General features: G+C 39.7%; 1 protein-coding gene across 15 annotated transcripts in view; it reads left to right on the plus strand.

The window, feature by feature from the left end:
• Positions 1–27180, plus strand: part of PATJ (PATJ crumbs cell polarity complex component) — a 390464-nt gene that overhangs the window by 269855 nt on the left and 93429 nt on the right. For all 15 annotated transcript variants that reach the window (XM_060410212.1, XM_060410237.1, XM_060410189.1 and 12 more), the window contains one exon: positions 12414–12506. In XM_060410212.1, coding sequence (XP_060266195.1) covers positions 12414–12506 — 93 coding nt within the window. The remainder of the gene's footprint in view (positions 1–12413; positions 12507–27180) is intronic.

The raw sequence follows: 27180 nt of genomic DNA on the forward strand, positions 1-27180 counted from the left end.
AGAATTATCAGATAGTGTTCAGTGTCTTGCAGATAATTAAAATTACAAGAGGGAATGTGGCTTGTGACCACTTTGATTGGTTATAGGGAAAGCTGCATAGACAAGGTAAAATCAAAATGATAAGAAGGAGCCAGACATGCAAAAATTAGGAGGGAGAGCTCTCTCTGCAGAGGGAACAACAATAACTCTCAAGTGAGAATGATCTAGAGGGTACATTGGGAGCCTGGGGAGTGGTGGGCTAGGATGAGAGGGAGGCAGTGTGAGGTGGGAGGGAGAGAAGAGTTTGATGAGTCAGAGTCAGAAGCTCAGGTTTTAGTCTGTGTGCAGTAGAAGCCACTGGGTATTTTTTAACAGGGAGTGAGGTGACCTGAAACAGTCTACCAGGTAGAGAATGGACTCTAAGAAGGCAAAAGTAACATGCTAGGCAGCAGACACACACAGACGGCAGAAGCCCAGGCAAGACCTAATCACAGTTAGATGAGGTGTTGGTATTGGAAGCAAAGCTGATTGTTGATGTTTTGGATGTTGTGTGTGTGTTAATCACTCAGTCTTGTGACACTAGACAGGTGAACTTGAGTGGTTACAGTAACTTCTTGTACTTCATAAGGTTAAGAATAAATGAGAGAACCAGGAGACGATATCTATATCTGTAGATACCTTGTGCCAGGTACATGGTGAAGTGAAGTGAAAGTGGCTGAGTCATGTCCAACTGTTTGCGGTTCCAAGGACTATACAGTCCGTGGAATTCTCCAGGCCAGAATACTGGAATGGGTAGCCTTTCCCTTCTCCAGGAGACCTTCCTAACCCAGGGATCAAATCTAGGTCTCCCGCATTGCAGGCAGATTCTTTACCAGCTGAGCCACCAGGGAAGCCCAAGAATATTGGAGTGGGGAGCCTATCCCTTCTCCAGCAGATCTTCCTGACCCATGGTAGCTACCCAATAAATGTTAGTACTTAGTTACTAATTCATTTGTGTTTACAGAATGTCATCCAAGTCCTTTTTTTTAGATGGGAGGAGGTTAATACTTAATAGAATAATTTTTCCTATGATATTGTTAGTTACAAATTTTCCCATCAAAATAGCATCCCCTTGGACCTGAATTTTTCATTTATCGCCCATAGTTTTTCTTAGTACAATGATCAAGGAAACCAGTCTGTCATCAAACTGTAAATCTACTATGAGATCCAGCTCCTATATTTCAGAATGAGTAAAGGTATAGTGTTGGTGTCAACATTTAATTTGAGAGGACCATTTCTGAGGTCTCTGGTTTCTTTTGTTTTCTTTCTTTCAGAAATGACTTCTAATATTAGCTGTGTATTTTCTCTAGTTTATTCCCAGCCAAATGGTTTCTGCTACCTTCCTGTTGACAGGGCAACCACTTAGAAGAGGATGATTGAACATAGTACCTACTGTGTTAAACACTATCTTGAATGCATTGTCCCAAGTCCTGTTTACATTCATACCTCTGAGAGACAGTATTATTATTTCCACTTTATAGAAGAAGAAACTGGGGTCTAGAGAGGCTATGTAGCATACCCATATGCCCAGAGGCAGCTGTTATTCAGCATTAGTTTCCTCATCTGTCCCTGGGAGTGTTACCACCAAACCTTCTTAGATTTGCAGAGAGTAAAGGAAGTAATGTATATAAAGCATTTGGTACAGCTCATGGCACAAAGTAAACACTCAATAAAGGTGAACTATTTATTCTAATATTTAAATGCATTATTCGATATTAGCTACTATTTTCCTTTTTAAAATTGTGCTAACCACAGAAATTATTCTCATTATTCAATTACCTGTTTTTAAAAAATGCCTTTTACTTTTATTTATACATGGCTGAATCAATAATAAGTCAGAAAAATAACTTGTATTCTGAAAATTTTAAATATTGGTTTTATTTTTGAATAAAGACCAAAAATAGGTATAAAATATAAACAATACCAGTATTAAGTTTCAAGAGCCTTATCACAATTCTTAAATATGAATATGCCATTATTTAATTTTCCAAAATAGATCATATTAGACATTTAAATTTGTTAATAAATAATCATTCTTTTCTCTAAAAGAATATGCTATGTGATACTTGTGTTGGATTTTCACAATGAATTATATAATAAAGAGTTGTTTCTTTATTATATTTATTTATAAATATGTATTTACTTAACTTTATTAAAGTTCAGTTTCTTTCTGACTTTTGGCCTCTGATAACTGTCACCAAATTCCTAGTGACAGCCACCCTGCAGGTGGTATCTGAGGTACTATTAGGACTGCTCTGGGCTGTAACACTTCCTTATCCCTTCCATTCACTTGGGTACCCCCTCACTGTGCCGTTTTCCTTTGCAGCTGTTTCCAGTAAGTGCTTAAGCATAATTCATATCTGATGTATTGTTGAGAGAACCAGCCCATTTAACCAAAGAGATGAAGTATAGCCATATGATTGTGAATTTGAACCTGACATCATAATTCCACGTAATTGAATAGCACTTTTATTAAACGCTAATGGGACCTCATATTTGTTCTTTTATTGAACAAATATTTATTGAGCTCTTATTATGTCTCAAGGACTGTTCTAGACACCGAGACTATAGCAGAGAACAAAATCGCTTCGTGCAGTTGTATGCTAGCAGAGTGAACAGGATTGCTGGTTGAATATTGAACAAGAAAACATGAGTTCTTGTTTCAGCTCTACCAATCATCTGCTGGGCTTCTGACCTCCATGAAGATACTTAACCTTTCCAAGTCTGCCTTTCTCTGTAAAGCAGATTAATAGCCTTCCCTGCCTGTGTGAACAGGTAGCTATGAGGATTGAGTACTAAATGTAGGTAAAAGTATTTTATAATCCACACAGCTCTATACATATGTAAGGGAGTATTAGCATTTCTGCTGCTCTACTTTTGGCAGTTGTAATATTGTTGGGGCGCTTACAGAAGTGATTAAGAACATAAATTTGGAAGTTGATAGATTTGAACCCTAATCGTTGCTTTGACATTCACTAGCAGAATGAACCTGAAACTTAAGCTCAATAAGCTTGTGTTTCTTTACTTTTAAAAGGCATTTGATAGTAATAATTTTCTAGATTTCTTAGAAGAGCTGAATAATGTTTATAAAACTTTTAGCATTGTTCTTGGCACACACTAAGAACTCACCATAGTTGTGGCTGTACTTGTATTGCACAGGCCTCTAGCAGGACTCTCAGCCTCCGGCATCTTTGGTATTCAGCAGTTAAAAACATTTAATGTAGGATTTCTTTTCTTCTTGTATTTGTCTTCTTGATCAAATATTTTTAATACCCATTTCTTGCTTATCAGAGCTGTATTTCAAAATCTTGTTTCAAGGTTATAATTAAGGCTTTATACTTGCCTCCACTAATCACCCGTCTTTTCTCACTAGTGTGAGTGCCCCTGCCGGGCACTCCACATATACATGTGTTGAATTTTCCCTCCTTATGCTTTTGTTCCTGTTGTTTCTACCTAGGTTGCATTCCCACTTCCTCTTTATTAGTTAATAACCTTTATTCATTCATTGACCTTATTAATTCATAAGTCCTTGGAGAATCGCTTTTTTGAATCCTCTTCCAAGTTTTCTGTGACTTAAAATAAATAAAATAATGTACATAGATTAATAAAAAGAGCACCTGAAATACAAGTGCTCAAAACCATGAGATACTATTCTTATGACCAACTTCATCCCACACTGTTCCCTTTGGGAATCTTTACTCCCTTCATAGTTAAGTAACACTCATGATTCATTTAAAAAGTAAAAATTTCCCCTTTTTCTTTATGTGACATCACTTGAGCATATAGAAAAAGAGAGACCCATTTCTAAATGGGTTTATCAATTAGGATTCTGTCACTTTTCCTTCCCTTGTTATCACCATGTTTTATTATAATAACGTAGGACTGTAAACACCGCACTAAATTGTATTCTGTTTTAGGGCCAGGCTTATTGTCTCCCTGATCACTGAATCCTCAGTGCTTAACATGTAGTACTTGCTTAATAAATGTTTGTAGAATAAGTGAATGGCTTTCCTACTGTATCCTTGATGCTTCATTTTAGTGTTGCATACTTACTTCTTACTGATTCAATTCATTCCATTACTTGCCAAATACCTACTTTGTAGAACATAAAAGAATTAATTGCACAAGTCTCTAGACTCAAAGAACTTGCAGTCTAACATGGGAAATAACACATATATGTTACTAAAATAAGGTGTCCTAAGAGATAAAGTTTTAGAAGGAGTTCACAGAAGATGAATACCAGAAGATGTTCTCCTGGTAGGAGAACAGATATATTGAATTTTGAAATATGAATATGGTTAGATAAGAATGTAGGAACAGCACAACCAAAAGCCCAGAAATAAGAAAAATTAGGGTGTGGAAAGGGGAGAATATAATAGATATGTGAAAGGGAGTAATAGAGGATGGAATTGAAAAAATAAATTGAGGTCAAATGAGAGAGACTTGAATGTAAATCTCTGAAGGACTGGATGTTATGCATTAGGTATTTGGAGCTATTGAAGGTGTTTTGAATAATGAAATAGTCTGATCAGGGCTCTACTCCAGATAGCTTAGTCTAATAGCAAAGTCAAAAGTGTTTTGACATTAGAAACCCAATTAGGAGGTTACTGCTATAGTGTCTCCTAAGAGTTATGAGGACTCGTGTATACTTGGGAGTCAAGATGTTTACTCCATTCCTCCACAAAGCAGGCAGAATCTTTTAGATTATCTTTATAGAAGAAAGAATCTTCATTTCCTTTTTGTTTCAGAAGTTGTGCTTTTTTGAATACCAAGTGAGATGGAACAGACTTCATAAAGAATGAAGAGGTTGATTACCCAGGGAATCCTATTAGCATAATTTCCATTTAATCTTTTATTGTGTATTGCCTTTCTGGAATTCTGAATAGTCTTGAAAATATGGTCACAATTAGGGATAGGAGAAAGAAATTTAATTTGTCACATCAAGCAAATATGACTTTGCAGAAAGAAATGTTGGTGAACTTAGGTGGTTGGTGATGAAACTAATAAATCATTTTGTGGGTTTTTTTGAAGGGAGTATTGGATTTATGAAATATGGGGATGACAAAATTCAAACTAACTTGTTTCATTTGGGGGGGAAAAGAGTTTTTAATTATATCAAAGAGGTATAGTTGCTAGGGTTTTTTATTATTAATTTTGCTTGCTGATAAGTCACTTCAGTCATGTCCGACTGTGTGCAACCCTATAGACTGCAGCCCACCAGGCTCCCCCGTCCTTGGGATTCTTCAGGCAAGAACACTGGAGTGGGTTGCCATTTCCTTCTCCAGTGCATGAAAGTGAAATGTGAAAGTGAAGTCGCTCAGTCATGTCCGACTCTTAGCGATCCCACGGAGTGTAGTCCACCAGGCTCCTCCACCCATGGGATTTTCCAGTCAAGAGTACTGGAGTGGGGTGCCATTGCCTTCTCCCATTAATTTTGCTTAGTAAAATCTTAAAAGGAAAACAGTTGTATATACTGATATGCTCCTTTGTCATGTTAAATAAGGAGAGGAGGAAAGAAACAACACTATGTCACTTTTATCTCATCAGAAGTGTTTTTCTAATTCACAGTAATATCCTTAACTAATTTAACTTTCATTGATAGTCTACTCTTAAATAAAATAGAAATTCCTACTGTCAAGGTTCTCAGTGTCTAGTTGGTGAAAACTATAGACATTTAGTGGGTATGAAAAAAAGTAGTACAAAAAATATAAAATTTATCATCACTTTATGTAGAAGATCTTGGAGGAACCCACTGGAGGAAGTTTAAAACTTTCAGAGGGTTTGGAAGAGACTTCTCAGTAGAGATTGAATAGCATTTATCAGTCCTTTTTTGGTGACTCTGGAGTGGGGGGTGGGGGAGGTGGTAAAGTCTATGTTAAATGTATGAACCATGAGCCTTGCCCTTTCCTTTCATTTATCTATAAAGCATAATTCACTATGGAATCTTCTGACCGTAGTCTTCATGGGGAAAGGTTATTCTCTTTGAGCAGCCTTGGCTGAACAGGCAGCTTTGGACAGGTGGTCTGAAGATCAGCAACAGGGGAAGGGAACACCCAGCCATCCAGAACAGCTGAATCATCTTGGGTGTTAGTGGGCTGCTATCCATCAGCCAGATGGTCTTCAAACCACCGTGATGCGATTGTGCTTTGGAAATCATGCCTACTGACCTGTTTTCCCCTTTCTATCTCTGACTGACTTCTGTTTTTTAAGCTCCTAGTCAGCAGGGTAATTTATACATATGAGCCATTCTGTTCTCAGAACAGAACCCTCATTGTTTTGCTCTGTGCTTCATTTAAGCATGAAAACTCTTTTGTAACCTTTGGCTCTCCTAGAAAAGTAAATACATTATTTGCTAACCTCTTTCGACTCCAGCTTCCTTTTTACCTGTCTCTTCTCTCCATCTAGATTTTGACTTCAAATCCTCCTTTATGGAGCTATCTCAGACTAAACAAGTAACTAAAAACAAAAGAAATGTTTTAGAAGAGACTCAAGGTACAGTTATAAAGAGCATCAACCTTGAAATGAGACAGAACCTAGGATGAATATAAAAATGAATTAGACTAAGGAAATGAATGAGGCACAGATGTTGGATTCAAGCATTTTTCCATCTCATTGGGGAGATCAATTCTTTACATACATAATTGCGATACAAATGAGATGATGGAAGTGACATAAGAGGCTCATGTAGACTGTTAGGTAAGCTGAGGGGAAGAAGAGACATCCTTCAGCTAAGAATAAGGAAAGGGTTTATGGAGTAAGGTGCATTTGAGACATAGCATTGTATGATAAATTCTGTGGATGTTAGATATAAAGGGTATTCTTGTTTTGTTTTTATTCAAATCTTAAAGGATATATAGACCATCTGTCTTACCCATATTTTCTTGAATTTTCAAAGCTGAAGCATCAAACTGCTGTTTTCTTTGCCTCTTTAGTATTCATTTTATAAAGACCAAGAAAATTTCATTTCTTATGCTTCCGTGCTGAAAGAAATGTAAAGATTTCTCTGATTCTCTAAATAATACTTTCCTTTCCCTAAGGAGACATATATGTAATTAGATGAATGGCATCAGCTAACCACCAACTTGGTAAAAAAATCTCTCATCTGGGACAGAGGAGGTGGCCATTTGCAGGGTTACTTGAGAAGCCACTGGTGGATTTGTCTTACAATCCAGTGCTATAGTTACAAGCATTGTTTCTATTACATCCTCCAGTTGGATAGCATAGCCTCCCCAGGGCCCCTACAGGGCTTCCCACAGCTTACAGAACCAGATACTAAGTAACCAGGGCATTAAAAGTTTTTCTTCCTTTTAAAAGTATAATTTTTTTCTGTCTCTAGAACTTACCCACTATCTAAAACACTGAAAAGCTATATGTTTTCAAGCTTTGTTTCTTAACTTTGACATGTTTGTATTATATGGTAATTTCTTGATTATGCAAAATTCATGGAGAGATGTTCTGTCTAATGAAATTTTCTGGGTAACAAACTCTAAAATACTTTTTGTTAATCTAATGACAGTGATATTTTTTAAGGTTGTGAATCCTGTCTTTCATAAGATTAGTTCTCAACACTCATAAATAAAAAGAAAGAATAAGAAACAGGAGCAACATTTAATTTACTTAGGGCCTGAGGCATAGTTACCAACAATGTGGCCTTTGGTGGTAGTCTTACCTAGCTGTGAATCCTGGGTCTGCCTCTTACTGGCTAGGGTTCTTTAACAGATTATTTTAAATGTGTCACTTTTTCTTATTTGTGAATTGGGATCACAGTGGTACTCATTTATTTAGCCTTTTTATGATAACTACATGAAACAGGTCATAAACAAAGCCTGTCTCAACAAAAAGCTAAAAATAAAAATTAATAGCACATAAGTCAGTTCAATTCAGTCACTCAGTCATATCCGACTCTTTGCGACCCCATGAATTGCAGCACGCCAGGCCTACCTGTCCATCACCAACTCCCAAAGTCTACCCAAACCCATGTCCATTGAGTCGGTGATGCCATCCAGCCATCTCATCCTCTGTCATCCCCTTCTCCTCTGGCCCCCAATCCCTCCCAGTATCAGAGTCTTTTCCAGTAAGTCAACTCTTCTCATGAGGTGGCCAAAGTATTGGAATTTCAACTTCAACATCAGTCCTTCCAATGAACACCCAGGACTGATCTCCTTTAGGATGGACTGGTTGGATCTCCTTGCAGTCCAAGGGACTCTCAAGAGTCTTCTCCAACACCACAGTTCAAAAGCATCAATTCTTCAGCTCTCAGCTTTCTTCACAGTCCAACTCTCACATCCATACATGACCACTGGAAAAACCATAGCCTTGACTAGACGGACCTTTGTTGGCAAAATAATGTCTCTGCTTTTCAATACGCTATCTAGGTTGGTCATAACTTTCCTTCCAAGGAGTAAGCGTCTTTTAATTTCATGGCTGCAGTCATGATCTACAGTGATTTTGGAGCCCCCCAAAATAAGGTCTGACACTGTTTCCACTGTTTCCCCATCTATTTCCCATGAAGTGATGGGACCAGATGCCATGATCTTTGTTTTCTGAATGTTGACCTTTAAGCCAACTTTTTCCACTCTCCTCCTTCACTTTCATTAAGAGACTTTTTAGTTCCTCTTCACTTTGTGCCATAAGGGTGGTGTCATCTGCATATCTGAAGTTATTGGTATTTCTCCTGGCAATCTTGATTCCAGCTTGTGTTTCTTCCAGCCCAGCATTTCTCATGATGTACTCTGCTGCTGCTGCTAAGTCACTTCAGTCGTGTCTGACTCTGTGCAACCCCATAGATGGCAGCCCACCAGGCTCCCCTATCCCTGGGATTCTTCAGGCGAGAACACTGGAGTGGGTTGCCATTTCCTTCTCCAATGCATGAAAGTGAAAAGTGAAAGTGAATTCGCTCAGTCATGTCCGACTCTTGGTGACCTCATGGACTGCAGCCTACTAGGCTCCTCCGTCCATGGGATTTTCCAGGCAAGAGTACTGGAATGGGGTGCCATTGTCTTCTCTGCATGATGTACTCTGCATATAAGTTAAATAAGCAGGGTGACAATATACAGCCTTGATGTACTCCTTTTCCTATTTGGAACCAATCTGTTGTTCCATGTCCAGTTCTAATTGTTGCTTCCTGACCTGCATACAGGTTTCTCAAGAGATAGGTCAGATGGTCTGGTATTCCAGCCTTTTTCAGAATTTTCCACAGTTTATTGTGATCTACACAGTCAAAGGTTTTGGCATAGTCAATAAAGCAGAAATAGATGTTTTCTGGGACTCTCTTGCTTTTTATATGATCCAGCAGATGTTGGCAATTTGATCTCTGGTTCCTCCGCCTTTTCTAAAACCAGCTTGAACATCTGGAAGTTCACAGTTCACGTATTGCTGAAGCCTGGCTTGCAGAATTTTGAGCATTACTTTACTAGCATGTGAGATGAGTGCAATTGTGCAGTAGTTTGAGCATTCTTTGGCATTGCCTTTCTTTGGAATTGGAATGAAAACTGACCTTTTCCAGTCCTGTGGCCACTGCTGAGTTTTCCAGATTTGCTGGCATATTGAGTGCAGCAACTAGTGTTGTGCTAATAGACATTTTACAAGTTAGTGCATTACTCTTTAAGACAACCTGATGGGATAGTATTTTTAACTTGATATTTTTGTCTATACTTTTAAAAAAAGTACAGTTGACACTTGAATAACATGAGGTGGGTCCACTTACGTAGATTTTTCCAATAATAAATACTGCAGTATTACCCAATTTGTGATTGGATGCCAAAGGACCACAGATACGGGGGCAAACTATAAATTATACACAAATTTTCAACTGTGGGGAGGATCTGTGTTTCTAATCCTCACATTGTTCATGAATCTGCTCTACTCAGATTTAGAAAGTAACTTGCAGATAATCTTATAATTCTCATGGCAAAGTTGAGACTTGAGTTCAGATCTGGCCAATTCTAAAGCCCATACTACTTACCTTGAATTTTTTTTTTATAAGATATTTCTCATAACTCTCCTTTATTGTTTTATAACAGGCAATTGGTTCATTGTTGTTCAGTCACTGAGTTGTGTCTGACTCTTTATGACCTCATGAACTGCAGCATGCCAGGCTTTCTTGTCCTCCAGTATCTCCCACAGTTTGTTCAAACTCATGTCCATTGAGTCAGTGATGCCATCCAACCATTTCATCCTCTGTCACCCTCTTCTTCTCTTGCCCTCAATCTTTCCCAGCATCAGGGTCTTTTCCAGTGAGTTGGCTCACCCCATCAGGTGGCCAAAATATTGGAACATCAGTTTCAGCATCAGTCCTTTCAACGAATATTCAGGGTTGATTTCTTTTAGGATTGGCGGTTTGATCTCCTGCAGTCCAAGGGACTCTCAAGAGTCTTCTCTAGCACCACCATTTGAAAGCATCAATTAATTATGTAATATATACTAATTCTCCTGTAATTGAACAGTGTAGAAATAACTAAGGCAAAATTCCCCAATCCCTAATCCTACTCCCCAGAAATACAGAATTTAAAAAATTTGTGCTATATGCTTTTAAGTATTTCCCCTGCATCTGTATGTATATGATGTGAAGAACTGACTCATTTGAAAAGACCCTGATGCTGGGAAAGATTGAAGGTGGGAGGAGAAGGGATGACAGAGGATGAGATGTTTGGATGGCATCACTGATTCAATGGACATGAGTTTGAGTAAATTCTGGGAGTTGGTGATGGACAGGGAGGTGTGCTGCAGTCCATGGAGTTGCAAAGAGTTGAACACGACTGAGTGACTGAACTTAACTGATATCTATATGCTGTATGGGGCTCTTTTCTGAAAAGATTGTGCTAATTTACACTTTCAATGGTGTGCAAAAATTCCTATTTCCCTGCACCATTTTTAATACTGAATGTTCTCCATTTGCTTGTTCATTTGATAGATGAAAGAATGTCATATCTTTGCTTTAATTTGCATTTCTTAAATTATGATGTTGAATGTCTCAAAATCAAAACAATTTCTCTGTAAACAGTCCCACAGGAATTTGTAATAATCCCAGATGGTGGTGTTTTAAAATAAAAACCCATATAAATATAATGTAGATACTCCATTTATTATCCTTATTCTCCTCTATGTGCCCCCAGAAAGCAAAGCAAATAACTATAATATTTAATATATCATAATTCAGTTGAGAAGATGCCTAATGGGCCTTGAAATTTTAATATGGCTTATTATTATCAGATGTCTCATTTACATTAAGTAAATATTTTTAGGAATTTTCGGAAAAGAATCATCAAGAAAGCAAGTACTGTATTCCAGCCCAGTATTTATCAAATGTTTTCCATGTGCCAGGCAGGGTACTCAGTACCTAAGAGAGTACCTCAGTACTCTCAAAGTTTTAGAGAGAAACAAGATAAATATAAGCTCTTATCAAATAGTTTAGCCTTGTGCAGAAGATAAGCAAATGTCTCTGAAAGTTTTGACTGGAGAGGACAGAGTAGCTAATTCAGACTGACTGAAGCAATAAATAAGTGTATTAGCTCTCCTTAAAAAGATTGCTAAGAGTAAAGCTGACTTCAGGTCTGGTTGGCCCGGTGCCCTGGTTTTGTCTTTAGAGAGCCGCTTCTTCCATCTTTGTCTTTGCTCCGTCATTCAGTCTAGTTTCCTTCTGGCTATGGGATGGCTGTCCATGGCTATTTGCATTTTATACTCTTGTTAATTTGGGAGCCATGGGGACTCATTGTGGTTCTTTTAAGATCTAGGAAGAACCTTTTCAGAAGTCTCCAAGAAACCTCTCTTGATGCCTCACTGACAAGAACTGGACCACATACCCATTCCTGGCAGAAACATTGGCCAAAAGAATTGAGATTAGCCTTAAGACAACCAGGCCTACTCTGGGGGCAGAGTCATCATCCTTGTTCAGTCACTCAGTCATGTCTGACTCTTTGTGACCCTATAGACTGCAGCACTCCAGGATTCCCTGTCCTTTACTATCTTCCAGAGACTCAAACTCATCTCCATTGAGTCGGTGATCCAACTATCTCATCCTCTGTCATCCCTTTTTCCTCTTACCCTCAATCTTTCCCAGCATCAGGGTCTTTTGCAGCAAGTTGGCTCTCCCCATCAGGTGGCCAAAGTATTGGAGCTTCAGCTTCAGCATCAGTCCTTCCAGTGAGTATTCAGGGCAGAGAGTAGGGATCAGCTTTGTCTTAGGTATATCTCCGAGCAACAGAGAGATACCTGAAAAAAAAAAAAGAAAGAAAGAAAGGACTTCTACTGGAAAGGAAAAAGAGGAAGCCATATCCACCATATCCACAATATCCACTACAACAATAAAGCAAGCAACTCTGATAAAGTACAGTTTAGGTGACTGTGAGTGAAGAATGACATCTTTGCTACTTTTCTTTTTTTTTAATGTCTCGTAGGATCAGAGCGGCTCTGAACTGGTTAGTGGTGAGGAAGACTCCAGTCTCGAAGTTGGTCTTAAACCATCTCCTGAAAGTGAAAGCTCCAAACTGGTAAGGATCCTGGTTATTTCATCCAATGTTCCTTTTAGGGATGAGTTGTTTATATTTTGGATTAGGTGTTGTATTTACTTCTCTTTGAATCTTGATCTCTGAGACAGCGGAAGCTATTCTGTATAGCAAATGGCCCGTCCACATAGCGAATGACCTAAGGAACAGAGCATCCTCCTGCTTTCTTGAATTGTGCTGTCTGGGACTAAAGAAGCAATCTCTTTTAAATCTTGTTTAAATTGGGTTTCTTTGGGCTAACTAAGGTGGTGCTGAATTAGTTCTAGAGGCAAACAAATAGATACTAAATGTATTCCTTTTGTTTATAATAAGAGTTATTTAAACCTACCCAGGGCTAGAGCATTAGGAGAGAGTCAGTTTTAGAGAACTCTCCCTCCTTCTGTGTGCTACCTAATATTTGATATCTTGTTATTTAATACTTGCTGTATACCATGTGCTGTGCTGTGTTCTACATTCATTTTCTGATCCTCATAGTGTAGGTGGCAATATTTTTCTTTTACACATGAGGAAAGCTTGCCTTGTTGTTGTTCAATCACTAAGTCATGTCCAACTCTTTGAGACGCTATGGACTGTAGCCCGCCAGCCTTCTCTGTCCAAGAGATTTCCCTGGCAAGAATACTGGACTGGTATCTGTTTCCTTCTCTAGAGGATCTTCCCTGACTAAGGATTAAATGCATTTCTTCTACCTTGGCAGGTGAGTCCCTTACCACTGAGCCACCTGGGAAGCTCAGACTTGCTTAAGGACATTAATTAACTTGCCAGAGGCCAGTCACTAGTCTGTCTGGAGATTGATCTCATTTGGTCTGACTCCCAGCCTTTGCTCATAATCTACCTTCCTGTTTTGCAGCCTGGCACTTCCAAGGTTAGACTGCAAGTTCTTGAAAGACATGTGGGCTTTTCCCCACCTCTGTTTCAAAATCTCTTATGAATCTCAAAGAATTAATCACTCTGGAGGGTCACTGTGATTTTATGATAGCTAGACTTGTTCATTTTACTTAAAAGATTTTGAAAAATCATCCATTTATCTTCTTTCAACTTTTAGAAAATATATATCAGACTGGCTTGGGGTTCATGTCCTAGAAAATGAACTGATTCTTTCTGGAGGATGGAAAAGGACATTTAGGCAAAAGTGGAAATTATCAAGGTCCACTCTTACACAAATCCTACATGAGGCATCAGGAGCAACAGATTAGGACCATTGTTCTTGAGCAAGATGTTCCAGGGTTACACTATTCCCTTTCCAAACAATAAATTGCATCTTTGCACTGAAAGGGGATGAGGAACATTAGCAAATTTCAAACTCAAACTCCTTCTTTCATTTAAAAATACAATTAGCTTGTTCTTTTTGACATTGTTTTTCCATAGGTAGGTTAGGGAAACATCTTTTAAAGAAATACGATTTTGTAAGTGTGAGCCCCTGATTTCATCCATGGAGAAGATGGTAAAAAGAGTGAGAATACTCCTTTGCTTGTTGGGAGAGGCTGATAGTCCTACAGAAGCTCAGTTGTAGGCTGCAAACAAAAGCCATCTATCATCTACCCTGTTCCCCAGAAGGCAGCACAGGCAGAGGACATGAAAGGCTGGGGGTAATTTTTAGATATTGTTTCATGCTACAGTTTAACAGGAATAAAAGCCTTCCCAAACTCATTGACTGGTATTTATTTTTCCCTTTCCCCATGACCTCTTTTTTAGTATTCTGTAATTTCTTTTTACCATTTCCAATAGAATATGCATGGTCTAGTCAATGGAGGAAAGATAGCCTGAATTTGAACAACTTCTATAGCATAAATATAAATGGCTTAGCATATATTATTGCTTAAGACTGTGTTTAACTTGGGCTAGTTAGATCTCATCAAGTGTCAGTTTACTCATCTGAAGAATGGGAGTAATCAGGATGAGGAAACAAATAGGCAATAAAGTATGTTCAATCCCTCGGTTGGGAAGATTCCCTGGAGAAGGAAATGGCAACCCACTCCAGTACTCTTGCCTTGAAAATCCCATGGACAGAGGAGCTTGGTGCAGGCTACTATCCACGGGGTCGCAAAGAGTTGGGCACGACTGAGCAACTTCACTTTCACTTCCCTATGTTCCAGGCAATGGCGATATAAAAGTGAACAAAATGTACCAACATGCCTGCATTTATGGAGACTTATTCATGAGTAGATGGGGGAAGGGAGATAGATAATACATAAATTAGCAAATTAAATTATATCAAATTGTTGTTCTTGAGGATAGAAATTTTATCTGGCTCAACCTCACATGTTCATTATTGTCTCAATATAAAGTACAATTGACTCTTGAAAAATGTGTTGGTTAGGGGTGCCAATCTTCTGCACAGTGGAAAATCTGTGTATAGCTTATAGTTATAAGGCCCACTGTGATTGGGGTTCCTTCAGATCTGTGGCTTAGTATTTACTTGAAAAAAAATCTGTATAAGTGGACCCACATGGTTCAAACCAATGTAGTTAAAGGGTTACCTGCATTAATAGCAGTTTCTCACCATTAACCCATCATTTGGTTGTTTCTATTATCGATGGTGCAAGTGTCCCCATGCCACCGCACCATTCTAGGATGGCTGCTGGATGCGCCTTGTCAGAAAACAGCGTGCGATCGTTATGGGCCTTGACTCCTCTCACCTTAGTGTATGTCAGTTGGAACCAGTAAGATCTAACCCTCTAAAGGTTGCACTGTTTGTTTCCTGTAGGAGCATATGTCTCATCAATCACTGCTGGCCTTTACAGGAGAAACCAGGAGAAAATCGCAGGCCTTGCTCTTAAGCAGCTTACCCTCGAGCATCAGTGAAGATAGGAGAATTTGTTATCTGGAAGATCAGACCAGGCAGAAGTGTATTAGAGAGGGGGGAAAAATGTTACAGGGGTTCAAAAGAGGATGGAAAACCATCTTGTTCAGGGATTAGGGATGGTTTCTTAGACTCTTGGCCTTTAAGGTGAACCTTTACAGATAAGAAGGTGATTGACTGCTGAGGTTGAAGTGAACAGGAGAGGTTCACTAGGTGAATCAAACAGTGAGAGTGGTGGAGTTAAGAGTAAAGACTAGGCTTTTGTACAGTGGGCAATAGAAGCTGAATAGTAGAATCACAGAACTATGACTTATACTATGGATTATAGATTAATGTGTTCATTATTTCATGCTCAGTGTTCAATAAATGTCTCATTAGCTACATAGATACACATATATACTAGGTGCCACCTGTGAGAAATTATACTCCAAAGGGCTGTGAAATTGCTTCTCCAAGATTACCTGTTTTCAGAATTAGGACTAAGCCATGAGTCTCCATATGTTCCAGTGCTTATTCCTACCCTTCAGTTATGATTTGCTTCCACCCATATCTCTATAGTCCCCAGACTCACAGCCAAGGAGTTTATAATAACTTCAGTAGATACTTGATTTCTCTAAAATATATTTTAAAGGGAAAATAGCTTGTTTTTAGACCACTGATCAGATGATGGTTTGTGAAGCATAGATTCCAATTGTGAGAGACTGGAGGCAGGGTAGTGTCTGGAATCTATTTCAGAAGTCTAGGTGAGAGCCTGTTAAGACTATTTTTTAAGCCTTTTCAAAGGAACTTAAAAACAAAAACCAAAAAACAACCAACTATTTGTATAGAGCGTTGCAATTTGTAAAACAGTCTTTTTTATTGTTAGCTTAATTTTTTTAGTATCTAGTTTTTCAAACAAGATACTAGTTTGTGATTTTATTCAATTTTATCCCCAAAATAGCCCAATGAAAGAAGTAGGGCAGGAGTTACTTTTCCCTGACTTACAGATGAGACCTTAAGCTGCTTAGTGAAAAATCACAAAACTAGAAATTAGAAGAGCTGGGCCTCATCCTGAAGGGTCTGTTTCTGTCTGGTATTTTGACATAGAGGAGCATGAATCCCTAAAATAATTATTTTACTTTTTTGGGTATAAACCTATGTCTTTATCATGTTGGGGATACCTGTGTTAATATACTTTTGGGTGGGTAATATAACTAAGTTATTAAGAATGCAGAGATTAGAGCCATTCTACTTAGATTCAAATCCTGATTCTACCATTTACTAGCTATGTAACCGTAGGCAAATGGCTTTGCCTCTTCGTGCCTCAGTTTCTGTGTCTGTAAGATGGGAGAAAGAAAATAATGGTTATTGTGAGAGTAAGGAGTTAGTAACTATAAAGTACCATGAAGAACTATGCCAGAGTACATGGAATCACTGTCTGAGAGGGAGTTGTGTTAATGATGGTGATGATATTATGCTGATTAAAGCATTAAAGGTGAGTCAGAAAAGGATTAGCTGTTCTACATGAAGCGTTAGGTGTAAACTTGGAAAACTGAAGTGAATTTTCAACCCCCAAAATGCAATAGCTGATAACAGACAGCATCTATTGAATGCTTGTGTGCCAGGCACTATTCTAAACTTGTTCACAAAAGAGTTCTGTGAAGTTAGTACCAGTATTATCCTCATTTAAAAGATGAGAAAACTGAGGCACTGCAGTGTTAAGTAAGTTGCCTAAAGAATCACCCAGTGAAGCTAGGATCCAGGCCTGTGCGCTCTGAGGCTGGAGCCAGCACTCCAAACCACTATGCAGGACTGCCCTCAGCAAGACTCAAACGGAACAAAACCGAGTCAAGGGACAGCAAGAGAGTAACACTGAGATCTGAACTTTGTTATTTTCATTGCCTTTTTGTCTAGATCTTGAACTCCAACACAGTTATGGCATAGAAATAGGCAGATTCTGAAAATTACCTTTCACATTGGTAGATGAAGTTATATAGACCTCCAAACCAATGTTGCATAAAATAAAGGACACTAAGACTTTTCAAGAAGCTAACCTGTGCCAGGCATTTTCTTACTGGTTATTTTATTTAACCCAATGATGCACCTGTTATTAGCCCTACTCTGTGGAAAAGATACTAAGGGCAAGAGATGGTAAATTTTCTCCTTAGGTCTCACAGCTGGAATAATATGGTTGGGAATCAAACCCAGTTCTCTTTGCCTCTAAACCCCATTTTCTTGTCACTTTATAGTTCTCATAACCTTCCCTGGGACATCAGAAATATCACTGTGTGATCTATTTGTTCAAACAATAAATATTAATGGACTTTTCCAATGAGTCATCTGTTCACATCAGATGACCAAAAGACTGGAGCTTCAGCTTCAGTCCTTCCAGTGGATATTCAGGGAGACTGATCACCTTGCTGCCCAAGGGACTTTGAGGAGTCTTCTCCAGCACCACAGTTCCAAGGCATGTATTCTTTGGAGGTCTACCTTTTTTATGGTCCAGCTCTCACAACTGTACGTGACCACTGGGAAAACCATAGCCTTGACCATATGTACCTTTGTTGGCAAAGTAATGTCTCTGTTTTTCAACACATTGTCTAGGTTTGTCATAGCTTTCCTGCAATCATTTTCCAATTTCTTGGCTGAAGTCACTGTCTGCAGTGATTTTGGAGCCCAAGAAGAGGAAATCTGTCACTACTTCCACCTTTCCCCTTCTATTTGCCATGCAGTAATGGGGCTGGATGCCATAATTTAGTTTTTTAGTTTTGTTTTTTTAGTATATAGTCTTAAGCCGGCTCATTCACTCTCCTCCTTCACCCTCATCAAGAGGCTATTTAGTTCCTCTTCACTTTCTGCCATTAGAACGGTATCATCTGCATATTTGAGGTTGTTGATGTTTCTCCCGCTTATCCTGATTCCAACTAGTAACTCAGCCATCCTGTGTTTCTCATGATGTGCTTAGCATTTAGGTTAAACGAACAGGGTGACTGTGGACAGCCCTGTCATGCTCCTTTCTTGAACCAGTCAGTTGTTCCATACAGGGTTCTAACTGTTGCTACTTGATCCGCATACAGGTTTCTCAGGAGACAGGTGAGATGGTCTGGTATTGCTGTCCCTCTAAGAGCTTTTCACAGTTTGTCATCATCCACACAGTCAAAAGCTATAGTGTAGTCAATGAAACAGAGATAGATGTTTTCCTGAAATTCCCTTGCTTTCTCTAAAATCCAGCAAATATTGGCAATTTGATCTCTAGTTTCTCTTCCTTTTCTAAACCCAGCTTGGACATCTAGAAGTTCTTGGTTCCCATGATGTTGAAGCCCAGCATGTAAGATTTTAAACATAACCTTCCTAGCATGGGAGATGAGTGCAATTGTTTGATGGTTAGCACATTCTTTGGATCTCTAATCTTGTCTCATTCTATAGTTTTCTTCCTTGATATAAATCTAATTTACATTTTTTTTTGTTCTTGTCTGTCTCCTTCTCCACGTTGTTACAGATACTAATAGCCAGTAAAATGATTTCAAAGTTACTTCCTTACAACAAAATAATAAAAAGACAACTCAATTGAAAGATAGGTAGGATCTAAATAGACAATTTTCCATACAAATGGCCTATAAGCACATAAAAAGATGGTCAACGTCATTAACCATTAGAGAAATGCACATCAAAAACCACAATGAGATACCACTTTATACCTGCTAGGAGACAATAAATAAATACATAGATAATACAAGTGCTGACAAGGATTTGGAGAAGTTGGAACTCTCCTGTACTGCTGGTAGAGACGTAAAATGACACAGCCAGTTTGGAAAATGGTTTGCAGTTCCTCAAAATATTGAACAGAATTACCATGTGACCCAGCATTTTTACTCCTAAGTATGTACCTAAGAGAAATGAAAATATATAACACAAAAACCTTGTACACAAATGTTTACAGCAGTATTATTAATAGTAGCCTCAAAATGGACACAACCCAAATGTCCACCGGCTGCAAGCGTGCATGCCAAGTCACTGCAGTCGTGTCCAACTCTTTGCAACCCTGGGGACTGTAGCCCACCAGGTTCCTCTGTCCATGGCATTTCTCCAGGCAAGAATACTGGAGCGGGTTGTCGTACCCTCCTCCAGGGGATCTTCCCGACCCAGGTATTGAACACAGACTCTTACGTCTCCTGCATCGGCAGGCAGGGTCTTTACCGCTAGTTCCGCCTGGGAAGGCCTGTTATACTCACGCAATGGATTCTGTTATTTAACAGTGAAAGATAAAGAGGTACTGATACATAATGCTACAATAATAAAAATCTATAGAGACAGAAAGTAAATTAGTGGTTGCCTATGTCTGAAGGGTGGGTAATGATCCTAATGGGTACAGGGATTCTTTCAGAGATTATGAAATGCTCTAAACTTTGATTGTGATGACACTTGTACAATTCATTGTATTGTACACTGTAGATGGATAAATTTTATGATATTTCAATTATGTCTCATTAAAGATGTTTTTAAAATTACAGGAGGAAGAAGAAAGGGGGAGACAGAAGATAGACGTTCCACAAACTAAAATCAAAATCAGAAATTTAAAAAAAAAATTATTTATTGGGCTGCTCCAGGTCTTAGTTGCAGCACGCAGGATCTTTGGTTTTTATTGTGGCATTTAGGGTGTATTTAGTTGTGGCATGTGGGATCTTCATTGCAACATGCAAACTCTTAATTGTGGCATGTGGGATCTAGTTCCCTGACCAGACTGAACCCAGGCCACCTGCATTGGGAGCTTGGAGTTTTAGCCACTGGACCACCAGAGAAGTCCTTCAAATCAGAAATATTATTCTAAGCAAGCTCTAGACTGGAAATTCTGTGATTCTGTTAAATAACTGTAATATGATCCCATGCAAGGAGCTTTTCATGTATAATCTCACCACCTTTTGGAACTTTTTGCAAGTGTTTAATAATCTGCACCCTAACAGAAGAAGCTTGACTTCTTTGTCCATCAGAATTAAAGCCTGAGTTTATTTTCATACATTCTTGTGTTTGGCCCATTGCTGCACTCTGTGCTGGTTCCTGGGAAGATAGTACCGAAGGTAAACAGACGCAGTCTCTCTTCTTGTGATGCTTACCGTCTTCTTAGGACAGTGACATCATGTAATGTTATGAATAGATTGAAATCTAAACGTTGATCAAAGCCAAGAGCAAGAGGTGTTTCGTGCTAAGAGAGCATATTATAGGGGGATTTGACCTTCCTGGGGAGGTCTCTCCCAGGGAAAACTGAACTGAGATCTAAAGGAGAAGCTGGTGCTCCCTGACAGTGGGAGAAAGAAGAAACAAAGGAGGGAGCTAGGCAACCTTAGAGCCACAGTGGGTCTGGAAAACTGACATTCTGAACATTCACGGTTGCCAGAACTGGTGAGGTAGGAACTAAACTGGAGCGGATGACAAGAACCAGGCCCCACTGATGAGATGGTCTCTCTGCTTACAGCAGTGGGAAGCCATGGGGGCTTTGGAGGTGACTCTAAACTGTAGTTGAACTGTAGTGAGTGATCAGATTGGACAGCAGCCAGCATGGATGCTGATGCGCTGGCTGGGAGTTTACTGCAGCAAAGGCAGTGGCAGTCTGGGAGAGATGGAGGCGGCAGGATAGAGTCTCATATTCTGCCTTTGCAAAAATTATAATAAACAGCAAGGTAATATATGTGTTTACCAGGTATATTCCACAGAGTTCCCAGTCAAAGAATTTGCCTTTCTTGCTCCCAGTATGCAAACCTACTGCTGTACGTGTGCTTTAAAGCTTTCCTCTGAATGCAGGTTTAAAGCTATTAAAATGGCAATTGTTACACCATCTGGGTCTTGAGAACAAGCATCATCCCAGGGCTTGGCTAGCAGCCCACGATAACCCTGCTAGGAAATGCCCCCAGCAGATGTGCCTGGCATTCCTGCCTCGTTTTATGACAGTGCTTAGCAACGCTGCAGTCTGCGTGTCAAGTGATCCCTGTCCTTACAGACCTGGTTCATGTCCAGCAGCATCAAGAACACTTAGATTTTTCAGAATTTTTCAAAATGTCTAGATTTTTTTTTCAAACTGTCTGCAGTGTTTGTCTTTACTATTGTCTTTCACTATGAAATGTAATTTCTGACCCTTAGAACAAGAATAGAAGATTGAGAGGAGTATTGCAATCAACTCAAAGTGCATTCAAACTATAGTTTCTCTGTGGAGATTTTAGAATTTACAGGGTGGCAAGATGCCTGGGGAAGTATGAATTGTTTCTGAATTAACTATCATTAACCTAAATGGGCTGTGACATGGAAATTCACACTGCAGCTGACAGTACATTTTACCATTTCCAGTCCCCACCAGCCAGAATAGCAGCATCTTAGGAACACTTTTTACTCTTTACCTTGATGCACTTGATCTGTATAAAATTTTCGAACATGCTTATTGAAAAATCAGTGTTGATTGTTATAAGTAATACCCATATCCTCAAAGGGCCTGATTGTACTTGCTTTTGCAGATTAAAAAGACTGTCAAATATAAATCATGGGCTCTGATATCTGAACAAACATGAACTTCCCCACCAGCCTTCACTAGTTCTGACCTAGAAAGTGACTTATTCTGTCTTCACTGAAAAATGGGGGTGTGAGGGGAGGAGGCTAGTCATTTTGTCCTATGAAGATCAAGTGTGACTTTGTATGTGAAATCCTTCATAATGCTTGGCATGCAGAAAGGCTCAGTAAATGTAGCTATTGTTAACACCAGATTTTGTTTATATAAAATCTAGGTGTGCTAGAACCCTCATTTTTCAAACACATTTCCTGAGAATCTGTGATGTGTCAAACTCTAGGAATGTAAAGATAAGATATCGCTCATCCAGGAGTTCACCACCTTAGGTCTACCGCAAAGGTTACAAGCTGCTTGTCAGGATATATTTACATTAAAGATCCTTGTTTCTATTTTCTACTGAAAATGGACCAGCATTCCAAGCTGCCCTTTTCATCAGTTATTCACTTCGAGTTTATTTCAGTCCCTGCCTTCCCACCATTCTCTAACCCTCGCCTGCTTCCCATCACCTGTAAGTACGTGAGTACCTACATCATCCCCATCACCTGTGAGTACCTGAGTACCTACATCATCCCCATCACCTGTGAGTACCTGAGGCTGCATCCCAGGTCTACAAGCTGTGGTCAGGCGTGTGGGCCTGGCAAAAAGTGAAAGCTGAGAAATAGGCAGGAGCTGTTGGTGGAGAGCCTTGTGGACTAGGAGAAAGGGCTTAATACCTATGAGATGTTTTTTAAAGGGAGATTATAATGATGAGATTAGCCTATTGATAAGATCATTTTGAGCTTATGTGCGAAGAATCTGATAGAAAATGTCAAAACTGAAGACAAAGAGTTAAAAAGCTATTAGAGTAAAATGAGATGAAAGTTGATAGTGACCTAAACTAGGGGATCTGTTAGTGAGTGCTGATTTTCAGTAAATACAGGTGTTAGAATTGATAGGACTTAATGATTGTGTGCGGAGAAGGCAGTGGCACCCCATTCCAAAACTCTTGCCTGGAAAATCCCATGGACAGAGGAGCCTGGTAGGCTGCAGTCCATGGGGTCGCTAAGAGCTGGACACGACTGAGTGACTTCACTTTCACTTTTCACTTTTCACTTTCATACATTGGAGAAGGAAATGGCAACCCACTCCAGTGTTCTTGCCTGGAGAATCCCAGGGAAGGGGGAGTCTGGTGGGCTGCCGTCTATGGGGTCGCACAGAATTGGACACAACTGAAGCGACTTAGCAGCAGCAGCAGCAGCAGCAGCAATGATTGTGTGAATGTCAAAACTGAAGAAGAGGAGTGTTGCAAGGACTCTCATATTACAACATGGGTAGCCAACTGGCTGGTTTGTTGATGCCATTCACCGAGAAAAGAAAGAGAAGAGGAAGGGAATTCCCTGGTGGACCAGTGGGTTAGGATTCGGCACTTTCATTGTTATGGCCCCAGGTTTAATCCCTGGTCTCGGAACTAAGATCCTGCATGCTGTGCAGAGTGGCCATATAAATAAGGTGAAAAAATAAGAGGAGGAGAAGCAGATTTGCAGGGAAAGATGATTTGTTCTGTCTTGTCTACTGAGTTTTAAGTCTCTTTATAAGACAGAAAACTGTTATGTAATAACTATTTATTAGTACCTGTCCCTGTAATAGACACTTGAAAAGATTATCTCATTTATCCCAACAAGAGCAGTAGTAGTGATAATATATGACCCATTTTTGCTGAGCGCTTATCATTTGTTAGGAATGAACACAGTGTATTATCTCCATCCTCCCCACAATAAAGCATCATTACCTCCATTTTGCAGACCAGGGACCTGAGTATCTGAGATGCTGAGTCACTTGCTCAAAGGCTTAGGGGCAGAAAGTGCCACAGTAAGGATTCAAAGCAGTATGTGTTTGACTCATGGGCCTGACTCATGCTACACTGCCTCTCCAAGAGGTATCTGGTATCAACCCATGAAGAAGCTGAAGTTTCAGTTCAGTCAGTTCAGTCGCTCAGTCGTGTCCGACTCTGTGACCCCACGAATCGCAGCACACCAGGCCTCCCTGTCCATCACCAACTCCCGGAGTTCACCCGGACTCACATCCATCAAGTCAGTGATGCCATCCAGCCATCTCATCCTCGGTCATCCCCTTCTCCTCCTGCCCCCAATCCCTCCCAGCATCAGGGTCTTTTCTAGTGAGTCAGCTCTTCGCATCAGGTGGTCAAAGTACTGGAATTTCAGCTTTAGCATCATTCCTTCCAAAGAAATCCCAGGACTGATCTCCTTCAGAATGGGCTGGTTGGATCTCCTTGCAGTCCAAGGGACTCTCAAGAGTCTTCTCCAACACCACAGTTCAAAAGCATCAATTCTTCGGCGCTCAGCTTTCTTCACAGTCCAACTCTCACATCCATACATGACCACAGGAAAAACCATAGCCTTGACTAGATGGACCTTAGTCGGCAAAGTAATGTCTCTGCTTTTCAATATGCTATCTAGGTTGGTCATAAGTTTCCTTCTAAGGAGTAAGTGTCTTTTAATTTCATGGCTGCAATCACCATCTGCAGTGATTTTGGAGCCCCCCAAAATAAAGTCTGACCCTGTATCCACTGTTTCCCCATCTATTTCCCATAGAGAAGTCTTATTTGTCATAGAGCATATAATCTAACTAAAACTCTAGGATCTGACCGCAGTCAGACTCCAAAATCCAAGCTTTTTTCTTTATCCAGATAATACTAAAGAATTTTTAATTAGACCCACATGGATCTGTGACAGTGTTTACTGGGCAGTGGGAAATATGAAAAATAATAACGACACGGAGAGTTCTTCATAAAGCTAAATTTATTTGATTTAAAGGACTGTCCTTTAAAACTGTGTTCTAGCTAACTTAGTGTAAAAATGGCTCTTCCTACAGGACATTATGATGGTAATAAGGACCTGAATAAGTTGAACCCTCTTAAATCACTGATATTTGACCATTTCTTGACTCATAAAATAGCAAATTCATATGCTCCAACCTAATATTTCTATGCTCTCAATTACTTGCCCCCCACAGAAGGTAACTCTGTAACCCCAAAATTCTTTTGAAAAATTTCTGGCTTGTGCAATCCCAAAATCTAAGAAAAATCTGCTTTGCTTCATATGTGTCCTTGAAATCAGGAATACTTTGCAAATGATTCAATGGAAGCAGACAAAGACAGAGATTAGTAAAAGCTGGCTGCAGTTTTAAACCTGGCTAACTGGGGGGTTAATGTTGTCAGTAATTAAAAGAAAAAGGAAAAGCATAACAGAGAAACAGACTTATGGGAGAAGGTAAGGAGTTCAGTGTGGAAGTCTAAAGACATAACATACCCCTGTATCAGGTTCAGTTCATCAATTTTGACTGCTGCGCTTGATTAAAAATTATTTCTAAGTGCTTTTGAAGTGCTGGCATCCAAGATTGGAAAAAAATAGTTTAAAATGTGTTTCTGATGATTATGGGCTTCTTCTTAAGTCTTCTGTATCCAGGCTGGAATTCTCAGGTAATACCCTGCTCATTTTTAAAGTAAGATCTTAAACTATTTGCTTAAAATCCATTTTTATCCCGTTTGCTCTCCATCAAGAACTGCAGGATTTCTAGTTTGGCTCTGGAAGCTGAAGCCACGGTGTGAACACTGTTCTCTGTTTCAGATCCAGCAGGAAAACAGCATCTATAGCAGGAGTGTAGCGTTTCCTATAGGAGAATTTCTGTGAGTCAGCATCAGCCTCTCTTTTGTGACAGTATGCAAATTACCAATGGCAGAGCTCAAATGCATTCACATGTGTGGCATTTTTCGCAGCTCATCGTACTTTATGTCTTGTATTTCTGAAAATCACTTGAGATTTGCCTACATGATAAATTTCCCTTTCTTAGTAATAAAAAAAAAGACTATATCTGCAGTCAAGTCTACTTCTTGTGCAAAAGTCACAAGAGAAAACCTTTGGTCTTTTCATTCCATTCTCTTCCCCTCTGCATTGTAATGAAGATAATACAGAGATGTGAAGTAACCTCACAAACTCAAAGACAGTAGAGATGTAGATACACATTTTAACACAGATTCACATCTTGGACATCTGCTGGCTTTCTTTCACTCCCATCCGATTTAATGGCCTGCTGTGGAGACTTGTTACTCAACTTCGAATTTCATCTTGTCAGAAAGGAAGCTATTGCTTACCAGATATTTCTAAATTGAGAAAGTAATCTTTTTTATTTTTTTAAAGATTTTTTTCTTTGATGTGGATCATTGTTAAAGTCTTTATTGAATTTGTTTCAATACTGCTTCTGTTTGATCTTTTTTTATTTGTTTGTTTTTTTGGCCCTGAGGCATGTGGGAGCCTGAAGGGCCTCAGTCCCCAGGGTTGCACAGAGCTGGACATGACTGAAGTGACTTAGCATGCACATATGCTTATAGAATCTTAGCTCCCTGACCAGGGATCGAACCTGCACCCCTTGCATTGGAAGGCAAAGTCTTAGTCTCTGGACCACCAGGAAAGTCCTGAGAAAGTAATCTTATAATCATAATTATTTAGCAAGCATGAGAGGCCCAGAGAAGCTCTCAGTTGTGACAGTCCAGAGCCCTGAACTCATACTTTCTCTCCTGTGACTGGTGCTCCATCATCTGAATCCCAGAGCTTCTCAGAAGTGTAGTGGTATTTCTTGTAAAGCTTTCATTTCTCTGTGCATGCATGCTCAGTTACATCAGTCGTGTCTGAGTGTTTGCAATCCTATAGACTATGGCCAGCCAAGCTCCTCTTGTCCTTGGGATTCTCCAGGCAAGAATACTGGAGTGGGTTGTCATTTCCTCCTCCAAGTTATCTTCCCAACCTAAGGATTGAGTCTGTTTCTCCTGTGTCTCCTTCATTGCAGGCGGATTCTTTACCCACTGAGCCACCTCTTGCTTGCTTGCTAAGTCGCTTCAGTCATGTCCGACTCTGTGCGACCCCATAGATGGCAGCCTACCAGGCTCCCCCGTCCCTGGGATTCTCCAGGCAAGAACACTGCAGTGGATTGCCATTTCTTTCTCCAATGCATGAAAGTGAAAAGTGAAAGTGAAGTCGCTCAGTCATGTCCGACTCTTAGCGACCCCTTGGACTGCAGCCCACCAGGCTGCTCTGTCCCTGGGATTTTCCAGGCAAGAGTACTGGAGTGGGGTGCCATCACCTTCTCCGGAGCCACCTCTGGGGAAGCCTTATTAGCAAACATAATTTTAAGATCCTATAACCTAAAACTTATGTTTATTATCTTATTTTTCAAAGAAAGCAGTCAATAAGCAAGTTTGTATTGAAGTCCTGTTATATCCCCAGCACTGTGAGAGCCACAGGGCATATCACAGTGAGCAGGACACATAGGTCTTC

Source organism: Ovis aries, chromosome 1, assembly GCF_016772045.2.
Source record: "Ovis aries strain OAR_USU_Benz2616 breed Rambouillet chromosome 1, ARS-UI_Ramb_v3.0, whole genome shotgun sequence".
Taxonomy (NCBI): domain Eukaryota; kingdom Metazoa; phylum Chordata; class Mammalia; order Artiodactyla; family Bovidae; genus Ovis; species Ovis aries.